At 44.3% G+C, this 26349-nt stretch overlaps 1 protein-coding gene across 1 annotated transcript in view; it reads left to right on the plus strand.

Annotated features, from left to right (window-relative positions):
* The first annotated feature begins 2865 nt into the window (after window positions 1-2865).
* MARK2 (microtubule affinity regulating kinase 2) overlaps window positions 2866-26349 on the plus strand; it is a 729699-nt gene continuing 706215 nt past the window's right edge. The window contains exon 1 of the mRNA XM_056527186.1: window positions 2866-3348. Coding sequence (XP_056383161.1) covers window positions 3298-3348 — 51 coding nt within the window. The 5' untranslated portion in view covers window positions 2866-3297. The remainder of the gene's footprint in view (window positions 3349-26349) is intronic.

Genomic DNA, 26349 nt, shown 5'->3' on the forward strand with positions numbered 1-26349 from the left:
GCGGGATCCATGGCCGGATCTACTATCACGATGCCGGCTGGCAGGAGGTGGATCCTCTGTGCCAGAGAGGGATGGCGAGGACCGTGCTAGTGGACCGGTTCTAAGACACTACTGGTTTTCACCAGAGCCCGCCGCAAAGCGGGATGGTCTTGCTGCGGCGGTAGTGACCAGGTCGTATCCACTAGCAACGGCACCTCTCTGGCTGCTGAAGATAGGCGAGGTACAAGGGAGTAGGCAGAAGCAAAGTAGGACGTAGCAGAAGGTCGGGGGCAGGCGGCAAGGTTCGTAGTCAGGGGAGATAGCAATAGTTCTGGTACACAGGGTATAAACACACAAGGAACGCTTTCACTGGCACTAAGGCAACAAGATCCGGCAAGGGAGTGCAAGGGAGGAGACTAGATATAAGCAGGGAACAGGTGGGAACCAATTAAGCTAATTGGGCCAGGCACCAATCATTGGTGCACTGGCCCTTTAAGTCTCAGGGAGCTGGCGCGCGCGCGCCCTAGAGAGCGGAGCCGCGCGCGCCAGCACATGACCGCAGGAGACGGGAACGGGTAAGTGACCTGGGATGCGACTCGCAAGCGGGCGCGTCCCGCTGTGCGAATCGCATCCCCAACGGCCATGGCAGAGCAGCGCTCCCGGTCAGCGCTGACCGGGGAGCTGCAGGGAGAAGGACGCCGTGAGCGCTCCGGGGAGGAGCGGGGACCCGGAGCGCTAGGCGTAACACTGTATACATAGATAACCACTACTGTTATTTTCTATTTATTTTGTTTATGTTTGACTTATATATTATTTGATATTTGTATCCTTTAGTTTATAACTGTTGTTTAATATTGTTTGGCTTTGATGTCCACCACCTGAGGGTGGAGCACACTGATTGTGTGACATCACAGGAAATGATGATATATAAAGAGGGCTTGCTGTGATCTGTAGTTACCATGACTAAGACTTAGTTGAAACCCGTCAGTGCGTTTGTGGTCTATTACTCTCATGTTTTTATGTCCCCCCTTTTGCACTGGATTTTAATCTTTTGGAAATAAAGTGATTTTTTTATCCAGCCGGGAGCTGGAACTTCCTCCTTTCTTCTTGATTCACCCACCTGGGGACTCGGCCCTTGTGATCCACCCGGAGCTTCTGCTGGAGAGGTGTGTTGTGTAACGTTACTGGGAATACGTGGAGGTTTTGTGGTGAGCTGATTTTTACTTTTCCCTTATACATATTTAATTAGAACACCTGAATAATTTTAATTAATGAAACTGTTCATAAACTAGTCCAAAACCTTTTGACTCACACAAATACATTTTTATTTATAAATGGTCTTTAAGGTCCAAAAAAAAGTTTGTGTTACGTGTTTGGAGTTTGTGCGACACAAAAATAACCGACATGTGCGACTGATTAGTAAATAAGCCTGGGAAAAAAAATGGAGTGATATAGAAAACACTCCACTCTTAGTAAATGAGGGCCATTGTATATGTGAATCAATATGTAATTTATTTGACATGTCCCTTTTCCTTACAAGCAGAGTGCCTCAAAGTTAGAAAAATGCTACATTTTCAATATTCCTGAAATTTTCGAATTTTTCACCAAGAAATGATGAAAGTATCGACGTGAATTTACCACTAACATAAAGTAGAATGTGTCACGAAAAATCACTCAATCAAATTTATAAGTAAAAGCATCCCAGAGTTATTAATACATAAAGTGATAGTGGTCAGATTTGCAAAAAATGCTCCCGTCCTTTAGTGTTATAATGGGCTCCGTCCCCAAGGAATTAAGGTCAAAATGGGCTTTGTCCTTAAAGGAGTAGTCCAGTGGTGACTCAGTGGTTTACAACTTATCCCCTATCTTAAGGATAGGGGATAAGTTGCAGATCGCGGGGGTCCGACCCCTGGGGCCCCCCGCGATCTCCTGTACGGAGCCCCGACAGCCCGCGGGAAGGGGGCGTGTCGACCTCCGCACGAAGCGGCGGCCGACACGCCCCCTCCATACAACTCTATGGCAGAGCCGAAGCGCTGCCTTCGGCAATCTCCGGCTCTGCCATTGAGATGTATTGAGGGGGCGTGTCGGCCGCCGCCTCGTGCGGGGGTCGACACCCGCTATCTCGGCGGAGAGCCGGGGCCCCGTACAGAGAGATCGCGGGGGGCCCCAGCGGTCGGACCCCCCGCGATCTCAAACTTATCCCCTATCCTTAGGATAGGGGATACATTTTTCACCACTGGACAACCCCTTTAAGTAGTTAATTAATTTGGTGTGTCCACAGCCTTCAACTCACACGTTTTTAACTGTTTTAGTGTGGCAAGATACAAATAAAATTTGGCTTATATGAATTATGGCCATTATAAAAAGATCACGCATGATAATTACCTCACTATATTCCACCTGGCATCATAGAATAGATCTCATCTAGCATTATTTTTATGGCATGTGTTTATTTAGCAAAAAACAGATATAACAGGGTGGACAACCAGTGTGGGCAAGGCTACACCAATCTCCTACATTTGTTTCACATGATCCGATTTCTGAGCTTCTCCACAGAAAATAAAAGCAATAAGGTTAAGGGACTTTACCATTTTTAGTTAAGGGATTCTACCATTTTTAGGCATAGTTCACACATTATTAGTATAACAGTACAGAACCCTATATATGGAGTGCTGGGGAAAGATCCGGGTATGCGCACGCAAGCCTCTGCGGCAGGTGACTCCGGGGTCGTGCGTGCGTGCGCGCGCGCACGCGCCTCTCCCCCTCCTCTCTAAACAGAGAGCTGCATTTAGCGGGACTCACCTGCAGCAGCGAGTGGCAGGTGAAGACCACACACAGGGGTAAAGGGGAGGTTCTAGCCCTGGGCGGGAGAACTTACCTGTGTGTCACACTCCTCTCCTTCCCACTTCACCAGCCGTCACTCCACCCCCTGCCTCACACTCCCATACAGACGCCTCTGGAAAAGTCCGGCCGGCGGCCCAACAACAACAACAACCACCGCAACAGCAGCAGTGGAGGAGGAGTAATAGAAAAAGAAGAAAGAGGAGTGTGTGTTGTTCACGTGGCTGCTTACCGCCGCTTTCCTTGCTTCTCCACATCGAAGGGGGCGCTGTTTCCCCTGTCTTAATTTGGTTAATAGAAAGCAGCATTATAGTAAAGGACCTGGGCCTATTGCTGGTCCTTGGGAGTATCAGGACCCTTTATAAATGCACCTAGGATTTTCTTTAATATTATCTGTTAAGCTACAACTGCTAAGTGGATGTTCGACTCCGATCTGCTTCAAATGCTATTCTTAAAGCTGCTCTCTAACTGAGTAAAATGTCCACTTGGACCCCCTTGCCAACTGTGAATGAACGTGATGCAGAGCAAGTGAGTATAACATTGTGATCCAAGGCAGTGTGTACATTTGTATGGTTAGAGAACTGAAATATTTTTTGATCCGTTAGTGTTCCCCAATCTCAGCTGTTGCAAAACTAACTCTTAGCATGCTGCTGTTTTAGTTTTGCGACAGTGTAGGGTACACCATATAAGACTTGCTACCAATTGCACTTATCACTTTTAACTTTTGTCATCAACCAATAGATATATGGTCCTGGCTCTCACTTAAAGGGGTACTCCAATGCAAAACATCTTATACCCTATCAAAAGGATAGGGGATAAGCTGTTAGATCACGGAAGACATGAATGTCCTGAATGGAGGGGGCATGGCAGCTGTAGTCGCCAGTCATCCGGCACGGAGTGGAGCTCGCTCTGTGCACGGATGACCGGGGTGCTATGCTGCCAATTGCCGGGGTACCCAGCGGCGGGATCCCCGCGATCTAACATCTTATCCCCTATCCTTTTGATAGGGGATAAGATGTTTTGTGCCGGCGTACCCCTTTAAAGGAGAAGTATCATGTACAAAAACATTTAAATTATCCATAGGATAGATAAGTTTTAGATTGCCGGGGGGACCGTCCCCCAAGGTCTCCTGTACAGGCCTCTGGGTCTCCCCGGGAACAGAGCGTGTTGATGCCTTCCATATGTCTCTATGGGAGAGCCGAAGATGGCTGAATTGCTCTCCCATAGAGATATATGGAGGGGGGCTTGTCGGCCACCACTTTCTGCAGGGGACAACACGCCCCATTCCTGGAGAGAGCTGGGACCCTGTACAGGAGATCGTGGGGGCCCCACGGTCGCGAGCCTTCAGACTGCGTGGAGCTCACACAGGTGGGTTGCTGCATGAGATTGCAGGGGTCCCCAGCGGCAGGTTAGGGGATAAGTTGTCTTAGGGCCGGTGGTGGTGTGTGTATATGTGTATATACATATACATATATATATATATATATATATATACACACAAGCATTCAGTGTGACACTAGACTGGATGTTTAATAGGGTCTTTCTAATCCTTCAGTGTGTATTCAGAGTAAGTTACTCAATATACATAGAGGTCCGTCAGCGCCATAATTGTATTACAATATACCTTTAAAATGTGAAGCATTTTTTCTTAGAATTCTGCCCTCTCCTGTTCTTCTGTGACTCCACCTGGAAATAGTAACTTAGTTGGTATGATTGAAAAAAGGCAAGGATCCGTCAAGTTCCACTAAGGCTACATTCAAGCTACAGAATTTCTGAGCAAAGATATTCGGCTCCAAAATTCTGGTGCAGCAGCACACTGGAGAATTTTAAATTGCAGACTGTTGAAAGTATGATAATGTTCATTACTGGTTAAATTCCACTCCTGTTCTAGTGCCTACTACTGCTGTGCGTGAAATGTTGACCCAGAGTTTCTCCAGGTGGATATTGTGTATCCTTACAATCTTACAACAATACTGTATTCACAATCATACTCATGGGTGGTCACTCTTTTTTTTTTTTTTTTTTTTTTTTTTTTTTTAGCCTTTGACTGCATTCACACGACTTGCCATATGCATGTGTCAGCCAATGGTGTGAACCTGAGCATATTGTGCTACCATTGGTCAATGCATGCCAGCATGGTTTCTGATTCAAGCCTTTGGCAGCTTATTTGCACACAGCTTCACACAGTAGGTACACACTTTAATTAGAGATGAGCGAACTTACAGTAATTTGATTCGTCACGAACTTCTCGGCTCGGCAGTTGCTGACTTTAGCCTGCATAAATTAGTTCAGCTTTCAGGTGCTCCGGTGGGCTGGAAAAGGTGGATACAGTCCTAGGAGACCCTCCAAGGAATGTATCCACGTTTTCCAGCCCACCGGAGCACCTGAAAGCTGAACTAATTTATGCAGGCTAAAGTCAGCAACTGCCGAGCCGAGAAGTTTGTGATGAATCAAATTACTGTAAGTTCGCTCATCTCTAACATTAATAACAAAGGGTGTAGTAGTGTGTAGTTTAGGGATCTTCTGATATCGATTTGCTTCTCTCGCCCTGGGGTCCTCCTGAGTCCTATCACAGCCACCTTGACCGCACTGCCCTGGCCAGAGACCGCCGACGCTGCCCCATTGCGCCCCCCCCCCATTCCCGTTTTTATAATTACCTGTTCCCGGGGTCTGCGATACTTCTGGCTCCGGCGGTGTCCTCCTGAGCAGTCACTGTGCGCACTCGTAATTGTGCATCGCACAGCGTAACACAAGACGCCGCAGGAGCCAGAGGTAGCGTGGACCCCGGGAACAGGTAATTATAAAACCGGGAATGGGGGAGGCAATGGGGCAGCGGTGCGGTGGGCGGGGCATTATCGGATTATCGGCAAGGTAATTGCCAATATCGATAACTTCCAAAATCGATAATATCGCCCGAACTGATCAGTCGATCCCTAGTGTAGTTGTCAATTTAGGGATTTTTTTTTACTGGATGAACAGTAGAATTCTAAAGCTGGCCATACTGCTAAAGATGCATGTAAGATTAAAGGATATGTTTCGCGCATAAAAACTTATCACCTGAGCACTGGGGGCCCCCCGCAATCTCCTGTATGCAGCCCCTTGTGTTGTACCACAGGAGCGCGTCACGACTCCCGCCCGAAGTGGAGACCACCGCCTCCGAATGGCTCTCCCATCGAACTATATGGATGGGGCATGGCGGCCTCCACTTGGGGCGGGGGTCATGTGCTCCTGTGCTACAGCACAGAGGCTCTGTACAGGAGATCGAGGGGGGGCCCAGCATTTGTACCCCCTGCCATCCTTCGGATAGGGGATAAGTTTTTATGCATGAGACTTATCCTTTCATGTCAACTGAAATGCTAACATATATATATATATATATATATATATATAATATTGGGAACCCAACTTTCCTCCAACAGATATGTTGGTGAGGATATTTAGGCATGTTGGATTTCAGCTGGCATGTTGTTGTTCTCGGGGTGATAAGCTATTACCAGCTACTGATTAGCCAAATGGACAGTTACTTTAAAGGAAAACTGTCACTAAGCCAGAGGTACTGGCTGGTAATGCGGGGGACACTGATCAATATGCTGCCTAATATGCCCGGATCCGTCCAGCCGTTCATTATTCCTGATATGCAAACGATCTTCTAATTGGCATGGGCGGGGTTACTTGCCTCCATCTGGCACTGTGACGTCAGTGCCGCTCGTCCGCAGCACCGCCCGGCTTATGAATATTCATACTGGTGGACAGTAAACTCAACTTTAGTGACCAGGCTTAGTCATGGGATGTAACAAGTGAGGCATAGAGGCTTGGGACAGGAACATAGTTTTGCCTTTGTATAAATCGATAGTCAGATGACAAATGGCGTATTGTGTCCAATTTTGGGCACCTGACATAACTGAACTTGAGAGAGTGCAGAAAAGGGCGACAAATATATAATTGGCAGGATTACACTACCAAGACAGGTTATCAAGCTTGGGGTTTATTTAGTTTAGAGAAATGACGTCTTAGGGGTGATTTGATCACAATGTACAAATAAATGGACAGTACAGAGATCTTTCTAGTGATCTTTTTATACCTAGGCCTAGAGGAGAGAAGGTTTCACAACATCAGACAGGGATTTTTTTCATTTTCTTTTTTTTTTTTCTTTTTTACTGTTAGAGCAGGGAGACTATGGAGCTCTCTGCCATGATGTTGTGATGTCTGACTCAATAAGAAAGTTTCGGGGTTCCTGGATGTTTTTCTAAAGAAGTCTAATATTACAGATAAGGAATACTAGTTCTACAGTCATGGCTGGAAGTGTTGGCACCCCTGAAATTTTTCAAGAAAATTAAGTATTTCTCACAGAAAAGGATTGCAGTAACACATGTCTTGCTATACACATGTTTATTTCCTTTGTGTATATTGGCACTAAACCAAAAAAAGGAAGGAAAAAAAAAAAGCAAATTGGACATGTCACACCAAACTCCAAAATTGGGTTGGACAAAATGATTGGCACCCTTTCAAAATTGGAAAAATAAGATTGTTTAAAGCATGTGATGCTCCTTTAACCTCTTCAGGACGCCGGGCGTATGCATACGCCCTGCATCCCGAGTCCTTAAGGATGTGGGGTGTATGCATATGCCGTGGGAATTCCGGTCCCCGCCGCTATCTGGTTGGGGACCGGACCGGGATGCCTGCTGAAAGTAAAGTGATCTTTACTGTGGCAACCACTAGGAAGGCCAAACTGCAACTCCCAGCATAGTGGACGTAAAAAGTGCTCCTCCAGCGCACTACAATGCTCAGAAGAGAAGGAGCAAAATTTGACATTTGGAGAGAGAATTTAGCTGAAATGCTCTTTTGGGGGACATGTTGAATTTCGCAAGTTCTCATGCTGGCAGAAAAGCAAAATAAAAAACCTCATGGCACACTATTTGGGAAACTACACCCCTCAAGGAATATAACACCTTAGAGAGAGTTCAGAAAATACTGCTTTAGATAAAATGTAACCTTTATTGAATACAATTCATAAATATATATCTATATCTCAAGGGTGTGGATCTTTTATTAAAAAAACTACTTGTCCACGGGACTAAAATGGAGCAAAATCTACTTGTCCCCCATGATGATCCACTTGTCGGGGCCAATTTTCGCTTTTACACTCGTTTTTTTCCTCCTCGCCCTATAATAGCCACAACTACCTACTATAGTGATACCTTTTAATTGTTCCATAACATATTCTCTGGACCAAAAAATAGGTGAAGTGAAATTGAAATAGTAAAAGATAATTTTACCGATTTTGGTGTTTTTTCTTTTCTACGCCATTTACCTTGTGGTTGAGCGAACATGTTATTTTGATACTTTAGGCCACCTGATTACAGCGATACCAGATTTGTATAATTTACGTCATGTTTTACAAATTTAAAAAAAAATTCAGGACTTTATCGCATTTTTTTTCATTGCCATTTTTTTGACCCCTGTAACTTTTTATTTTTTTATTTTTATTTTTTTTTGCATACCAGGCTGTATGAGGGCAAATTTTTTGCACCATAATCTGTTTTTTGTATCAGCACCATGTTTGGTATTGATTTGACTTTTTAATCGCTTTTTAACTTTTTTTCTGGGGATATTATAAAAATTGCAATTATGTGGTTTGGTATTTTTTTTTTTTTTTACTTTTACCGTACGGGATACATGTTATATGTAGATAAAATGTTATATTTTAATAGGTTAATACAATTATGCACGCAGCGATACCAAATATGTTTTTATATACCAGGAAAAGGGGGTGATTTGAACTTTTAACATGAAAGGGGTTAAAGGGGTACTCCCCGGGGATCTCGGCTGCTGCACCCACCTGTACGGCTTCCACCTCACACCGGCAACGCTGGAGGCTTCGGATCCCGACCACAATGGCGGACGAGCATGACTTCATGACTCCGCCCTCTGACGTCACGCTCCGCCCCCTCAATGCAAGTCTATTGGAGGGGGCGTGATGGACCTCCCATAGACTTGCATTGAGGGGGCGGGGCGTGGTGTCACACTGGGCAGAGTCTTGGTCGGGATCCGAAGCCTCCAGCATTGCCGGTGTGAGGTGGAAGCTGTACAGGTGGGTGCAGCAGCTGAGATCCCGGGGGTCCTCAGCAGCGGGACCCCAACGATCCTTTGGATAGGGGATAAGATGTCTAAGGTGCGGAGTACCCCTTTAATGTGTCTTTTAAACTTAAAAAAAGAAAAAAAATATATATATATATTTTTTTTTTTTTACACTTTATTAGACTTTTAGTTCTATTGAACTTATTGATCTGTGAGCTCTGCTATCCATTGATAGAGCCTAGACCAGCCAGGATCTATCAATGACAGAGCTGGACAGCAGGAAGCAGAGGCAAGTCCTCCGGCTACCTCTATAGTGGATGGGCCCCCCTGCAATCGCGCTGCGGGGGGGGGGGGGGGGAATACACCCCACTAGCCCACCAGGGAGCATTCACATATCCCTTTAGATGCCGCTGTCAGCTTTGACAGCGGCAATCTAAAGGGTTAATAGCCAGCCGCGGCAATCGCTGCATGCTGGCTATTACCGGCGGCCCCGGCTACTGAGAACAGCCAGGGGCAGCAGAGTATGGCGCGGGCACGAGTCCGGAGCCCGCTCTATACATACTGCTGAGTGCTGCATGCTGCCTATTAGTGGCGGTGTGAAACTTGCGCACCGTGCAGACGTGCGACCGCTCCTCCCCTCAGCTCTCCGAACGTTTGTGAAGCTAGAGCTGGGGGGAGCGAAGGCAGAGGACACAGGTCTGCACAGGGAAAAAGAAGCCCTCATCTCCCCCCGCAGGTCTGCATTGCAGAAAGAAGGCAGAGCAGAAACAGCTTCTCTTCTCACCTCCCCCTGCACTGCCTTCAGAGGACGCGAGTTTTCACAGCTGGGGGTTGCAGAGTACGGAGCGGGCAGGAGTCCAGAGCCCGCTCCATGCAGACCACTGAGCGCCGCAGCGCTTGTCAGGTCTGGCCCTGCTTGCCCGAAGCCGGGCTAAGTGCCGGAAAAATTCACCTGCCCGGAACTGCTAGTCTCAAAAGTCTCAAAAGCTGGACAAAAAATGAGGGCCTCAGTGATTCAGCCAGGCAACCAAAACAGAGAGCTTATATAATAAGTACATATGGGAGCACCTGTCAGGTCTAGTTCTTAATAAGTCTATGGAGGAAGGGATAACTTGTATTCCACTACTAGTGGCCCCATGGTAATATCCATATAATTTGGGTGCTACACATCCCTATATAGATTCCTGCCACATATAACTAGAGTGCAAACCTTGCTACTCTAAGATAAAGTGCATGCATAAAACGTGCAAACATGGCTACTCAATTATAAAGTGCATGACGTAATTAAATGCACAGTGCTTACCCATTATATCGCTGCTCTGTACCCCAACGTCGTTTCGTATCCTTTTTCAAGGGGCTGTTGCTATCTATTACTTCAATATTGCTGATCTTTATATCTCTGACCCGGAAAATTGTTGCGCTGTGTGCACGCTGCTGTGATGTCCCTGCCCGCAATCTCCTGCCCCATTTCAGTTCCTTCGCTGGACTGCGCAGGATCGGTGAACAAAGTCACCAAGTATGCGCCCCGGCTCCAGAAACCGGGTGGGAGAGGGCAGCTAGGCAACGGATGCTATGCCGGCACACTGGAGCGCCCACACAGCGCTGTTATTGAATGGATGGTAAGTGGAATCCTACTACTGTGCTACATGAGGATTTAAAGTAACAGTGCTCCCAAATGTGATGCAAAAGTGCATTTGTGCGTATATATATATATATATATATATATATATATATATATATATATTATATATATTTTCATGGTCAAGGCCTTCCAGTGCGTATGGAAACAGCCTACCTAATTAAACCGACAAACCACATATATCACCACTCACCTAAACCAAACCAAAGGAAACAAATATAACCTACTTCACCTAACATGCGGCAGAGTTGTGCCCAGGCCGCCATCGGAGGGTACACCTTTAAGAGGGCAAAACAGCATACATAGGGTTGTAATATGTTGTGTCCGTAATATAAGAAAAGAGCATCAGCTGCCAACCCAGTACTCAGGCCATGGTCTGCAAACCTCCCAGCGAATTCCCAGTAGCACTCACGACACCTTCGCCAATGCATCTACCTCGCCAGATGTCATTGCTAGCCCTTAAACATCACATACCTGTCCCCACATAACTTTCCATATGAACTGACAAACAGGCTCCCTACCTCTCTGTACCTCATGTACCCAACTCTCAATGAAATGCCGCTTCTATAAATATTGGCCAAAACCCGGCAAACCGTAGGAGAAAACAATGGTAAGGAACAATATCGTATGAGACATGGAACCTCACCGGAGTACACTACCTACAGAAAACAGAATATTCCCTGAACCAGTGACAATAAACAAGGAATAATGACTGACTGTACCATGTCCTGCGTGTGAATTTGTCACCTGTACGCTGAGAAAGTTAGTGACCAACATGGCAGTCATGTCCTGAAAAAGCGTGTCAGCACAAATGACTATGCAGTGCATCCCACCTGAAAGCGTGACAGGCATCACAGGTATACAACTGCCTATGTGTAGCGATGTCATTGCTCTGAAAACGTGTCAGCAACAACAAAGGGGCACATCCCACCTGAGAAACGTGTCAGACATGCCAGGTATATACCCCCTATGTGTCCTGTTAATATTGCTCTGGAAAAATGTGTCTGAGACAATAGCCTATAAAATGTATTCCCCTGCAGACGTGGCAGGCAGACTGAGAATACCCACCACCTGTAAACGTGACATGATCAACTAATTGTTGATAATACGCCAATGTACATAACGCGTATAACCATTACATGTAAGATTCGTGCACTGTGATTACCTTAACGAATGAGAAAATAAGCACTATGCCTAGCACGCAGTGTCATACCCACATCAATGACGTAAGCATGTGACTACCATGCAAAGTAAGACAGCTAAAGAGGAAACATAACGGCGGTGTGGTAACGTAACCTGACCTAAATGTAATAATAAATAAACGTAGAATCAGGACTAAGGTAACCTGCTTAAATATAAATGTACATGTATGGAGACATTTACTGGGTACCCGAAACAAAAGGAAGATAAGCATCACGTCATGCAAGTAGTAACATGTACGTAGAACGCTCGAACTTGCGTAGCGCATGTGCCATAGTCAACGTTATGATAAGCGAAATGACGTAGGTATACGTAGCCATGTTATGGCAACAAGACTCAGTGGAGAAAACAACTAACTGAACCATGTGTGAATGTCACCTGTAAATGATCACTTTAGTACCGGTATGGCAGTTGTATCCTGCAAACGTGTCAGAACATACGACTATGCAGTGCATCCCACCTAAGACTGTGACAGGCATAACGGGTATACAGCTGCCTATGTGTAGTGATGTTATTGCTCTGAAAACGTGTCTGCAACAATAACCAAGTAGTATATCCCACCTGAGAACGTATCAGGCATATCAGGTATATACTCCTTTATGTGACCTGCTGCTATTGCTCAGGAAAACGTGTCCGAAACAATAGCCCAAATGATGTATTCCCCTGCAGACGTGACAGGCAGGCTGAGAATATCCACAACCTGTAAATGTGACATGATCCGAAATGGTTGATAATGCTACTCAGTAACACGTGTTGAGGGATCCGTGCAATGTAAAGTATAGGAAGCTGTACTCACCTGTCCCCGCCGCTCCGGACCAGGTCCTCACCGCTCCCGATGTTGTCCCAGGGGCTCCCGATGCTGCTCCGGTATCTTCTTCGCGATCCCCCGATTCTTCCGCATCTTCTGGCGGGTCCGGGCCTTGCTTTCTGGTGACGTTATTACGCTGCTGCGTCGGCGCGGCGTGCGTAGTGACGTAATAACGACGCCGGAAAGCGAGGCCCGGACCCTGGAGAAGATGTGCAAGACACCGGAGGATCGCGAAGTGGACCCGGAGCAGCGGGAATAGGTAAGCGAACCTGCCAGGGATGCTTAAACTGCTATCCAACAGCAGCTTAAGCATTTTGCGCTGTCGGATAGCAGTTAATGCGATGGCCCCGACATATAAAAGCATCGTATGTCGATGCTGACATCGACATGCGATGGCCTCTGAGAGGCCATCGTATGTCGATTTTTATCATATGTCGGGGCCATCGTAGGTCGGGGGTTATTGTACTGTACAGAAAACACAAACGTATACTGTACAGAAAAATACAAACACTATATTGAAAAGTAAGAGTGTATACTGTACTGGAAATACAAGCTTGTATACTGTACTGGAAATACTAAAATGACTACAGTACTGGAAATACTAGCGTGTATACTGTATAACAATATAAGCGTGCATACTGTACTGGAAATATGATCACGTACACTGTACTGGAATAGGAGCATGTGCACTGTGTGATAGAGTAAGCGTGTATACTGTGTAAAAAAAAAAAAATACAAGCGTGTGTACCGTGTTAAACACCAGCGTAAATATTATATGAAAACACGAGCGTGTATATCGTGAGAAAACCAAAGCGTGTAATCTCTGGACAATGCAAGCGTACCTACCATACGGAAATACCAGCGTGTATACTATATGAAAATATAAGCGCGTATACTGTGTGCATATACAATCGCATGTTCTGTATGCAAATACAATCACATATTCTATATGAAAACAAGCGTGTAATCTGTATGCAAATACAAGCATATATACTGTATGCAAACAAGCGTGCATTATACCTGGGTGATACAAGCGCCTACACTGTAGGGAAACACATCGTATATACTGTACGAAATCCAAACGTGTTCGTCAAAATACAAGCGTGTCCTATTGTATGAAAATACAAGCGTGTCATACTGCATGAAAAAACAAGCATGTCATACTGCATGAAATTACGAGTGTGTCAAACTGTGTGAAAAATACGAACGTGTCATACTGTATGAAAATACAAGCGTGTTCTATTGTATGAAAATACGAGCGTGTTATACTATAAGGACAATACTAGTGTGTATACTGTATGGAGAATACGAGCGTGTCTACAGTATGGAAAATATGAACGTGTATACTGTATGGGAAATACCAGCGTGTATACTGTATGGGAAATATGAACGTGTATACTGTATGAAAAATACCAGCATGTATACTGTGTGAAAAATGCAAGGGTGTATACTGTATGGAAAAATACAACGTGTATAGAGATGCAAGCTTATAATGCTGTATGAATATACCAGCGTGATCTACTGTATGTAAATACAAGTGTTCTGCCGAAAGGAACGTACCAGCGTGTGAATAATACTGGCGTGTCTACAGTATTGTAACTACCAGCGTGAATATTGTATAAAAATGCCAATGTGTATACTGTATGGTAAATACCAGCATGCATGCCACATGGTGAAAACCAGCGCGTATACTGCATAAACATCAGCGTATACACTGTATGGCTGGAATCAGCATGCATGCTGTATAGCGGATACCAGCGTGTATACTCTATGAGTACCGACATATATACTGTATGGCAAATACATGCGTGTATACTGTTTAAAAAAACGTATGGAAAATACAAGTGTGTACTGTGTGGTGAATAGAAGCATGTATACTGTATGGAAAATACAAGCGTGTATACAGTATGGTAAATGCAGGGGTGTGGAAATTAAAAAAAAAACAAACTACTTGTCCAAGGGACTAAAGCGGAACACAATCTACTTGTCCCTCAAGAAAATCCACTTGTCCTGGCAGATAAAATAATTTCCACCAAAATAGTCTGATTTTCCCCCCCCCCCCCCCCCCCCCCCACTAGACCACCAGGGATGGATATAAGATCCTTCAGACACTGCTGACAGCGGTGATCTAATGGTTTAATAGGTGATCGCAGCATGCCAGGATATTAGCGGCGGGAGAGCTGTAGCTCCTTTTACACCCCAGACAAGCCCAGAAAAGTCTAGATGTAACTTTTTGATCACCTTATAAAAAATTTCTCATATGAAGTGACCAAAAATGAACAATTCTGGACTATTATTTACATTTACACCGTTCACCGTACGGTTTAATTAACATCATATTTTAATAGTCTGGACATTTCCACATGCAGCGATACCACTTATGTTTATTTTTGTACATTATTTTTATTTAAAGAAAATTGGAAACTTTTATTAGGAAAGGGGCTTATTCACATATATACGCACTTTTTAAAATATTTTAATCACTTTTTTTCAGTCTCAATAGGGACTTATGTTACTGGGGGGGGGGGGGGGGGGGGGGTTCTGCCTCTCCAGTTTGTGCTGCATTTTGTGTCAGAAAATGCTGGAAGTTGCATTTAGTTACTAGATAACTACAACTCCCAGCATGCCCTGATACAGCCTATGGTTGTGTGGGTGTTGCAGCATGTTGCACTGTATAGTACAGTAAAGGTTATTGTGTAACATGCTGGGAGTTGTAGTTTTGGTTTGTGTCAGCTGCAGAGCCATAGTCTGTGTCAAGGAATACTGGGAATTAGTTAGTAACTACAACACCCAGCATGCCCTGATGCAGCCTATAGCTCTGCAGCTGACCCCAACCAAAACTACAACTCCCAGCATGTTGCACTTTATAGTTCTACAGTTTAGGTTATAGTCCAACATGCTGGGAGTTGTAGTTTTGGTTCGGGCGTGTTTGTGTGCATCCGTGGGGCTCTTGGTTGGCGGGTGAGTATGAAGGGGGTGGGATTCTGGGGGTGCAATTTAGTGCGGGTGCCACTAAAAATAAATAAAATTAGATGGCACAACTGCCCTAATGCCCGTCTGCTCCTATACAAAACATTTATGCATACACATCATACATGCACCAGCCACTGTCCCCATATCATACATACACACACCTGCCACTGCCCCCCCCACATCATACATTACATACACACATACACTCACACCATACATATGCACACATCATACATCACATACATACACATCACACTTGGACATCATACACACATCATACATTACATACACATCACACATAGACATCATACACACACTCACACCATACATATCCACCAGTGTTTCCCAACCAGGGTGCCTCCAGCTGTTGCAAAACTACAACTCACAGGGCATGCTGGGAATTGTAGTTTTGCAACAGCTGGAGGCACCCTGGGTGGGAAACACTGATATACACCATACATATGCACACATCATACATACACCTGCCGCTGCCCCCCCATCATACATTACATACACACATCACACATACACTCACACCATACATATACAACCACCCTTCCTGCCGCCGCCTGCATTCTTGGTCTCCTCACCTGAGCCGCCATGAGTGGACATCAGAGCTGTAGTCCCGGCCGGTGTGAGGTGAGATTTCCGTCCTCTCCTCTCTCCCCTCCCCCCTGCTCTGTGTTTTCCCCGTGCAAACTAGCAACCTCCCCGTTGTGGATTAGGTCCTGTGGAGACAGATCAGGGGGAGGGGGAGGGATAGAGCTGTGTGCGGGGGATGGAGCTGTGCACGGAGCTGTGCTCGTCCTTTCTCTCACCCTGCTGTGTCTTCTGAGCTGCGTCCTCCATCCTCCAGGAGGGGAGATAAGGGGGCTCTGCAGTCAGCTGGAGGCCGCCGCCCCCTCCATACACTCAGAGCTGGTGTGAGGTGTAGACTTCCATCGGCTCCTGCGCCTCACACCGACATTAAAGAAAAATAAGGGGGAAGTCTGTCTGTCCCTGCTAGCCCGATACAGGGCTAAATCTATAAACCACCTGCCCGGCGCCCAAAACTACTTGTCCCGGGCGTCGGGCTATAGGATTTCCACATCCCTGAAATGCAACTGTGTATACTGAGTGGTAAATGCAATTGTGCACCGTAGTGAAAATACAAGTGTATACTGAACGAAAATCTATGCGTGTATACTGTATGGTAACATGTAGTGACTGCACGGTATGAATGCTATGAGTGACTGCACGGAGTGGAAGCTATGAGTGACTGTACAGTATGAAAACTATGAGTGTCTGCATGATGTGGACGCTATGAGTGACCGGGCGTTATAAATGCTGGGTGACTGCCAGGTATGAAAACTGAGTGACTGTATGTAATGCGATTTCTATGAGCTACTGTGCGGTATGAATGTTATGAGTAACTGTACGGCACAACATTGTGAACGGCTGTAGTGCATAGCTGCCACGTAAACCGTCAGCCACCACTAAACGTGGTCCGAAGTGACCCTGAATCCGGCAGGGAAAACCTGGGGAGTAAGAACTGAAGGGGGGCTTGTGCTGGTGACTCCCTCCTTGGCATACCCGCGGCCCGGTGGCCGCGGGTAGCCGAGCCCTTAAATGATAGAGCTGCCGCCAGTCCTCCGTCTGTTGGGAGGCTGGTGTGTTAATCCGGCCGCCCGATATTTCCCAGTTATTAGCTCCGCCCCCTAGCACACTACATGACCCGGCGGCGCCACACCCAACGCTGATCCCGGAGCCACCGGGAGCGAGGAGGAGGAGAGCCCAGCCCAAGAACCAGGCCGGGTAGCGTAATGGTTGTGGGCTCCTGATCCATATATATTATATTATCAACGTGTGTGTATGTTCCAGCATCACGCCCAGTCGGCTAAAGATATTAACATGAAACTTGGCACACGTTACTAATGTCATCAACAAACATAGGATAGGTGATTTAACCCTTACTCACCCCCATTTGCCAGGGGCAGGGTTTGTTTAAAGTCCCATACAAGTCAATGGGAAATACATGTTACAACTTCCAAACGGCAGGAGATATTTCGATAATACTTGGTCACATGTTACTTATATGTCCACTTAAAATATAAGAGTTAATTTAACCCTTAACTACCCCTATTTGTGAGGGTCGGGTTTTTGTTTAAAGTCCCATGCAAATCAATGGGAAATGTATGTTCCCACATAACTTCCATATGGCTGGACATATTTCAATACCTGGTACACATTACAGGATGGGAGGTTGGAATATGGCAACGATATATGAGGACGGGATATGAAGTCAAAAGCTTCCTCCTTTGTTTGTTTTCCTCCCCGACAAGGATTAGGAAGGAAAATCTGGCAACGCTGGGTACTCAGCTAGTAATCTAATAAAAATTTATTATATAAAAAAAAAAAAAAAAAAAAAAAATTATATATATATATATATATATATATATATATATATATATATATATATATATATATATATATATATATATATATATATATATATTATTATAATTTCTATCCTTCCATCCAGTGATGTTAATACATAGTTTTATACATAGATCATTAATAGAAGATTTGCAAAAGTTACAAAAAATTACAAAAGGGCAAAAAATACATATAAGTTAAAAATTTTTATGCCAAAAATTGTCTCCCTAATGGAGTAAAAAAATATGACTAAAATATAGATCAAAAAACAAACATGCCTTGTGTATCTGTATGTCCCAAATTATTTTCAAACTATGAGTTAAGAGGAAAACCTAATATGTATTCACGCTGTGTAGTGCCTAAAAAATAGAACCCCAAATCATGCCTACCACCCCTTTTTTATAATTACTAATGTGCAAATAACATAACATGATACCACATCTTGAAAAATATCAGTGAACAAAGAAATTATAGTCATAATTAAATTCTTATAATTCGTGTAGATTAAAAATCCCCCTCCCCCCCCCTGTTAAAGGAAACCCCTCAAGGAATGTACCAAAGGGTACATGGAGCCTAAACACGTCACAGGTGACTGACACATTTTTGAGGTGGGGCATGAAAAATTAGATAGATTTTTTTCACCACAATGCTGGTGTTTCCTCAAATTTTTTATTTTCATAAAATGTAATAGGATAAAAAGACTTCCCAAATTTTTAACCCCATTTCTTCCTCCATATGTATACATAAAGTCCTTTTGTGGGCACACAACAGGACTCATAAGAGAATGAGTGCCATTGGACTTCTGGAGCGAGAATTTTGCTGGAAATAAAGTCAGGGGCCATGTACGTTTACAAAGCCCCCATATTGTCAGAACAGCAGAACCACACACACACATGTGACCTCATTTTGGAAACTACACCCCTCACAGAATGTAACAAGGGGTGCAATGAGCATTTTACACCCCACTGCCTTTTTTTTTTTTTTCTCACAAACAAATGTTCAAAAAATCTGTCAGACACCTGTGATGTGTAAATGCTCACTGCACCCCTTGTTACATTCAGTGTCTGGTGTAGTTTCCAAAATTAGGGTGGGTGTGTGTGTGTGTGTGTTTTTTTTTTTTTTGCGTTTGTTAAAGGGTACCTGTCAGGATTCGGCCGGCTGGAGGTGGATCCTCTGTGTCAAAGAGGGATTGGCTTGGACCGTGCCGGCGGACCGGTTCTAAGTTGCTACTGGTATTCACCAGAGCCCGCCGCAAAGCGGGATGGTCTTGCAGCGGCGGTAGTAACCAGGTCGTATCCACCGGCAACGGCTCAACCTCTCTGACTGCTGAGATAGGCGTGGTACAAGGGATTAGGCAAGAGCAAGGTCGGACATAGCAGAAGGTCAGGGCAGGCAGCAAGGATCGTAGTCAGGAGCAACGGCAAGAGGTCAAGAACACTGGTTTGGGATACACAAGGAACGCTTTCTCAAGGCACAATGGCAACAAGATCCGGCAAGGAAGTGAGGGGGAAGTGAGGTTAAATAGGGAGCAGGTGGAGGCTAATTAGACTGATTGGGCCAGGCACCAATCATTGGTGCACTGGCAGTTTTAAATCTTAGAGAGCTGGCGCGCGTGCGCCCTAAGGAGCGGAGCCGCGCGCGCGCCAGGACGTGACAGCCGGGGACTGGGACAGGTGAGTGACTTGGGATGCGATTCGCGAGCGGGCGCGTCCTGCTATGCGAATCGCATCCCCGCCTGCAGGGTCATTGCAGCGCTCCCGGGGCGCTGCAGAGAGAGGAACGCCGCGATCGCTCCGGGGAGGAGCAGGGACCCGGAGCGCTCGGCGTAACAGTACCTCTCATCAAATAAACTTTTGATATATTTTAGATTAATGAATGTTGCATAACTTTCCAATAGCATGTTAATGAAAAATATGCTTCTTTCTATAGTATTTTTCCCGATCAGTCCTGTCAGCAAACATTTCTGACTCATGCTGGAGTCCTAAACACTCAGCTGCCAGCCTGCTTTGTTCACAGCCAAACAGGCTGTGAACAAAGCAGGCTGGCAGCTCTGAGTGTTCTCCTTTGTGAACAAAGCAGACTGGCAGCTCGTAGTGTTTAGGACTCCAGCATGAGTCTGAAATGCTTGCTGCCAGGACTGATAGGGAGACCCCTAGTGGTCATTTCTTCAAAGTGGAAAATTAAATAGAAAGAAGCATATTTTTTTATAACATGCAATTGTAAAGTTATTCTGCATACATTAATCTATAATATATCAAAAGTTTTTTGGATGAGAGGTACCCTTTAAAACCTTTTGTTACCATCAGGCACGCCTGTGCAAATCCCCAATTTAGACCTCAAATGTACATGGTACATGGTTTCACTCCTGAGCCCTGTTTTGCGCCCGCAGAGCACTTCACGCCTACATATGGGGTATTTCCTTACTCTGAAGAAATTGCTTTACTAATTTGGCGGGGTGTTCTATTTATCTCTTGTGAAAAAGAAAAATTAAGGAAAAACCCAGCATGTTAGTGTATAAAAAATATATACAGCAGCTTGTATTTTAGGGAACCTTAAAATATACCTTTTTATTTCTTCTTTTTAAAATAGAAAATTTAGAATATTAAAAACTCAGTACTAATAGTAGTCTTCTCAGTCACCATCAGCTACCTCTTCAATCACCGCAGTCAATGTGCTTAACCCCTTAAGGACCAAGCATTTTTCTGTTTTTACACTTTCGTTTTTTCCTCCTCACCTTTTAAAAATCATAACCCTTTCATTTTTGCACCTAAAAATCCATATGAGGGCTTATTTTTTGTGCCACCAATTCTACTTTGGAATGACATGAGTCATTTTACACAAACATTTATGGCGAAACAGGAAAAAAAAAATCATTGTGCGACAAAATTGAAGAAAAAACACCATTTTGTAAATTTTGGGGGCTTCTGTTTCTAGGCAGTACATTTTTCGGTAAAAATTACACCTTATCATTATTCTGTAGGTCCATACGATTAAAATGATACCCTACTTATATAGGTTTGATTTTGTCGCACTTCTGGAAAAAATCATAACTACATGCAGGAAAATTTATACATTTAAAATTGTCCTTTTTTGACCCCTATAACTTTTTTATTTTTCCACGTACAGGGCGGTTTGAGGGCTCATTTTTTGCGCCGTGATCTGAAGTTTTAATCGGTACCATTTTTATTTTGATTGGACTTCTTGATCGCTTTTTATTCCTTTTTTTTATGGTATGAAAAGTGACCAAAAATACGCTATTTTGGACTTTGGAATTTTTTTGCGTGTACGCCATTGACCGTGCAGTTTAATTAATGATATATTTTTATAGTTCAGACATTTACGCACGCGACGATACTACATATGTTTATTTTTATTATGGTTACATATTTTTAATATGGAATTTGGGAAAAGGGGGGTGATTTAAACTTTTAATAAAGAAGGGGTTAATGTGTGTTTTTAAACTTTTTTTTACACTTTTAGTCCCCTTAGGGGACTTTTAGGAGGAATCATTTGATTCCTCATACAGATGAATGGGATTGCATACAATCCCATTCATCTGTGTGCTCTGCGCTCGATTGATAAAGCCTGGTCCTGCCAGGCTTTATCATTCAGAGAGCCGGAGCCGACACAGGAGGAGAGGTAAGCCCTCAGGCTACCTCAGCAGTGGATCGCTCCCCCGCTATCGTGCTGCGGGGGAGCGATCCACCCCACTGGACCACCAGGGACTGTATACAGGCACCTTTAGACGCCGCTGTCAACTTTGACAGCGGCGATCTAAAGGGTTAATAGCCGGCCGCGGCGATCGCCGCATGTCGGCTATTAACGCCGGCCCCCAGCTACAGGAATCAGCTAGGGGCTGGCCGGTATGACGCGGGCTCGAGTCGGGAGCCCGCGTCATACCCCGGTAACGGCCATTGGACGAGTATAGACGTCCGTGGTCGTTATCGGGTTAAGAAAGCTGCAACTATTCCTTCACATCCAGTATTCAATTGCACAGTGCCGGGCAATGTTCAGACTGTGCGATAGTAGGTGCTTCTTTTTATGACATTCCTCAGAACTCACAATATACAGTCTGTAATGTGCAAAGTTGCAACAAACCCAGAAATAATGTACAAATGGAAGCACACCAAAGATGATACAATTAGTACAAAATATGACAATCTTTATTAGGAGCACATTTACATTCAGTGACGGAACGCGTGGAGGTTCTTCGGACCTGGGCGTATGGGTGATATTTGTTTCCACCTTGTGCTGGCCTTGCCTCCCATCTGACCGTATCTAGGCATTTCTTTGCTGGCATCTCTAGTTCATTTGTTCATATTTATTGACTGTTTGGTAATTTAGTTCTAGAGATTCCCTGTCATCTCTGATATTCATTGTGACACCTCTGTATACAGGTTTAATTTGCGCATTGTGCTCATGTCACTTTATTATGTGCTTGTGTGATTCAGGTCAGGCGGGGGCATAGGGTATTATCATCACTTTATTCGTGGTAGGGGTATTACATTTCTTTAACCTAGGTCCGGATGAGACATACTATGTCTCATCTGTGTGGTGTGGCCCGACACTGGCCTTTTTAAATGGTTTTAATCACACTTTCTTTGTGTCTATCATTATTGTGTCGTGTTTTTTTTCTATGTAAATTACGTGCTCCTAATAAAGATTTGTCATATTTTGTACATATTTGTTGCAGCTTTGGCTTCATATAATGTTGATTAAGCACCCAGGTTTACATATATATCTCTAGCTGAGCCCCCCCCTCCCTTTTTTCTGGAATATTGTAATGTGGAAAGTGTCCCGTGTAAATATCTCTTGTGCAAAAAACTTTTTAAGGCATCTCATATCGTACATTGTGTATCCAGACTGTATCCATGTAACTAGTGCACATAGGTGTAATAATATTGCTGTAATAATATTGCACAAAGTGTCCACAGTCAACTGATATTGCACCATAGATTATTGCACACAGCCACTTATCTTATATTCTTCTGGTAGTTAGGTGCGTCTTTTTGTGTGCACTGGAGCTTATGGTATGCTGAGGGTTGGCGGCAAAATACGAGCTGCTGTTTGTGATCTATTGGGAGACCTAACCCCTTCATTAGATACATCTCTCTCTCTCTCTTTCTCTTTCTCTTTCTCTTTCTCTTTCTCTTTCTCTTTCTCTTTCTCTTTCTCTTTCTCTTTCTCTTTCTCTTTCTCTTTCTCTTTCTCTTTCTCTTTCTCTTTCTCTTTCTCTCTCTCTCTCTCTCTCTTTCTCTCTCTCTCTCTCTCTCTCTCTCTCTCTTTTTCTCTTTCTCTCTCTCTCTCTCTCTTTTTCTCTTTCTCTCTCTCTCTCTTTCTCTCTTTTTCTCTTTCTTTCTCTCTCTCTCTCTTTCTCTCTTTTTCTCTTTCTTTCTCTCTCTCTCTCTTTCTCTCTTTTTCTCTTTCTTTCTCTCTCTCTCTCTTTCTCTCTTTTTCTCTTTCTTTCTCTCTCTCTCTCTCTCTCTCTTTTTCTCTTTCTCTCTCTCTCTCTTTTTCTCTTTTTCTCTTTCTTTCTCTCTCTCTCTCTTTCTCTCTTTTTCTCTTTCTTTCTCTCTCTCTCTCTTTCTCTCTTTTTCTCTTTCTTTCTCTCTCTCTCTCTTTCTCTCTTTTTCTCTTTCTTTCTCTCTCTCTCTCTTTCTCTCTTTTTCTCTTTCTTTCTCTCTCTCTCTCTTTCTCTCTTTTTCTCTTTCTTTCTCTCTCTCTCTCTTTCTCTCTTTTTCTCTTTCTTTCTCTTTCTCTTTCTTTCTCTCAAGAAAATCCTTAAAGGACTGTCTTACCTCCGCTTCCTCCAGGAGGGACACATTCAGCTTCCAATAACCTTTACCCATCTGGTGGTGGGGGGGGTCGCTGAAACTTTCAAGGAAAACAAAATAATAGTGATCAGAGAACTCCACCTCAACCACGGACAGCGGAAGAAACTGCTTCCTCCTTTAAATAAAGCCTGTCTAACCTAGACCTGCAGCTACCTCGATGAAAGGTGAAACTTGTGTGGCCTGAGGTGCTCCGGATATGGGCATCCTCTAGGCGAGCTTCCCTAACTATATTATCGAGGGCCACACAGTCATAAGTCTTCCTTTCCTGGAACCTCTCCTATCTTGGGACCTCGGGACATTATTGAAGTCCCCTCCAAAAATCACTTGCTGACTCGTAAAAAGAAAGGGCTTGATCTTCATAAAGATTGTGGGGCATAGATGTTAATGAGCCGAAGCTCTTGTCCCTTCTTGAAGACATCTAAGATCAGGCACCTCCCCATTTCTAATTTAATAACCCGTCTGCATTCGATAGGAGTGGATAAAAAGGACCACCACCCCACTATACGGCTCAGCCCCAAGAGACCAGTGGGAGGGACCGCGCCTCCACTCTCTTCTGGCTTTAACCAGAGAGGCTAAATCTGATAACCTGGTCTCCTGTAAAAAGAAAATGTTGGCTTCAATGCGGCAGAGTAAATCAAAGGCTGCAAATCTAACAGCATTAGACTTTATGCTGACACAGTTAATAGATGCCTGTGTCAATGGGGTGAGTGCTGCCATACAGGGCTTTGCAGCTGGCTCAGACTGCTGGAAAGGACGAAACACAAAGGACACAGTTTCTTGAACTTTGTTTCTTTTTCTTCCTTTTCTTCACCAAATCATATTTGCCCAGATCCTTACCGAAGGTGAAATTTTCATCACTTGAAGGTAGCGCCAGGGTAGCTATCTTGGGGGGGGGGGGGGGGGTTACATGCAATAGGGGTGACATCCCCCTCACTTTCCACAGCTTCACCTTTTACCTGACTCCGTCTCCTTCCTCACCTCCATCATCCTCCTCACTGCTGTCTTCGTGGCTTTCTGCACCTGCTTGCATCACTTTAAACCTGTCATCATTTGACAGTTTTTCTTTAAAGATCCCTGTACCCCCTACAATGTTCCTTCTGGCCTCCTCCACCTCAGTCACCTCTGTCTTCAGAGCCTGTGCCTGAGCAGAAAATTTCTGCCTGTTACCTCCAGAGGCATGGCCAGCGTGGTAACATGAGAACTTCAGATCTTCCCTCAGGCTCAGAAGTCTTCTACCCAGCTCATATTCCGCCATATTGGCCTGGATCTGTGACCCATAGGTCGCCAGAGACTCTGACCCCGCACCCCACATTGCTGGGGTTCTAGAGTAGCAGAAGGTCCGCTGCTCTTAAGTAGCCTTGCATCCTTCCGATTTGGATGGGGGGAGCGGGCTCCACATTTCTGCGGGCCCCTGCTGGAACGTCTCACACCGACCTTGGATCCGGCTGTAGACACGGTCTCTCCCCCTCTCGTCAGCCGGGAACGAGAGGTAGAAGCCCTGAGCTCCATGTAGGAAAGCCCTCCCCAGGAGGGTGCCACACTCTGTGCTCTGTGTGGAATTCTGGAGGAGCTCCAAAAATGGACACACCCGACACTATGCTCACACTGAAACTCTTTTATTATAAAAAATATAAAACTTTTCAGAAATACAAACATTATTATAAACATAAATACAAACTTTCATTTTCTAAAGAAAAACACAAAAAGCATGACTAGCAATAGCTATAACACAAAACCACCTCAGAACCAAAATCCTGCCTAACCGGCCAGCCCAGCTATAACCACTCATGACACTACACACGCAACTTAAACTAACTTTAGTTCACACCAACACTCCTATTATACAAAAATGATATATTTTTTTAATATATAATATATACCACCCTACCCATAAACACACAACTTACCTAGCTACACGCCAACACACATATATAATATACAAAAAGATTTTTTTTTTTCTCTCCTTTCCCTAATCTTTAATTATATGAACCACACTACCCCCAAACACACAACTTGCCTAGCTACACACCAACACACATATACTAAACTATAAATTAAACCCTTTAATTTTTTTCCCCCTAGCATAAATAACAGAAATATAGCTTACTTCGCTAGAACAGAAAAAATCTCGACTTGGACAGATGTTATTTACAATTTTTTTTATTCTCTCCCCCCCCCCCCCACTTTCCCTTCTCTCCAGTCTTTTACATGCATAACTATACCCCCATTAACATTGTATATACAATATACACACACAATAAAATAATTAGTGACTAACCTAATACACTAAATTGATTCTATCTATACCCACACAACCCCACCTGGACACGAGGGTCAGAGTCCAAACAGCACTGTCTTGTCCTATAACTGATCCAGGCCAACCAAAAAGAACATGAAGTCCGCACAGGAGTCCTTTCTTGCTACACCCAAAATCCCCCACCCGACCTAACTAAAACCCCACCACTTACCTATACAGAAAAACATAACAAATCGCATAAAAAAAATTATACAAACAATACAAACATTTTATAGGCCCAAGTTCAGTGCCTGTAAGCCCCTTATCAACATTCACGTTCTAAAAA

Source organism: Hyla sarda, chromosome 6 (assembly GCF_029499605.1).
Source record: "Hyla sarda isolate aHylSar1 chromosome 6, aHylSar1.hap1, whole genome shotgun sequence".
Taxonomy (NCBI): Eukaryota; Metazoa; Chordata; class Amphibia; order Anura; family Hylidae; genus Hyla; species Hyla sarda.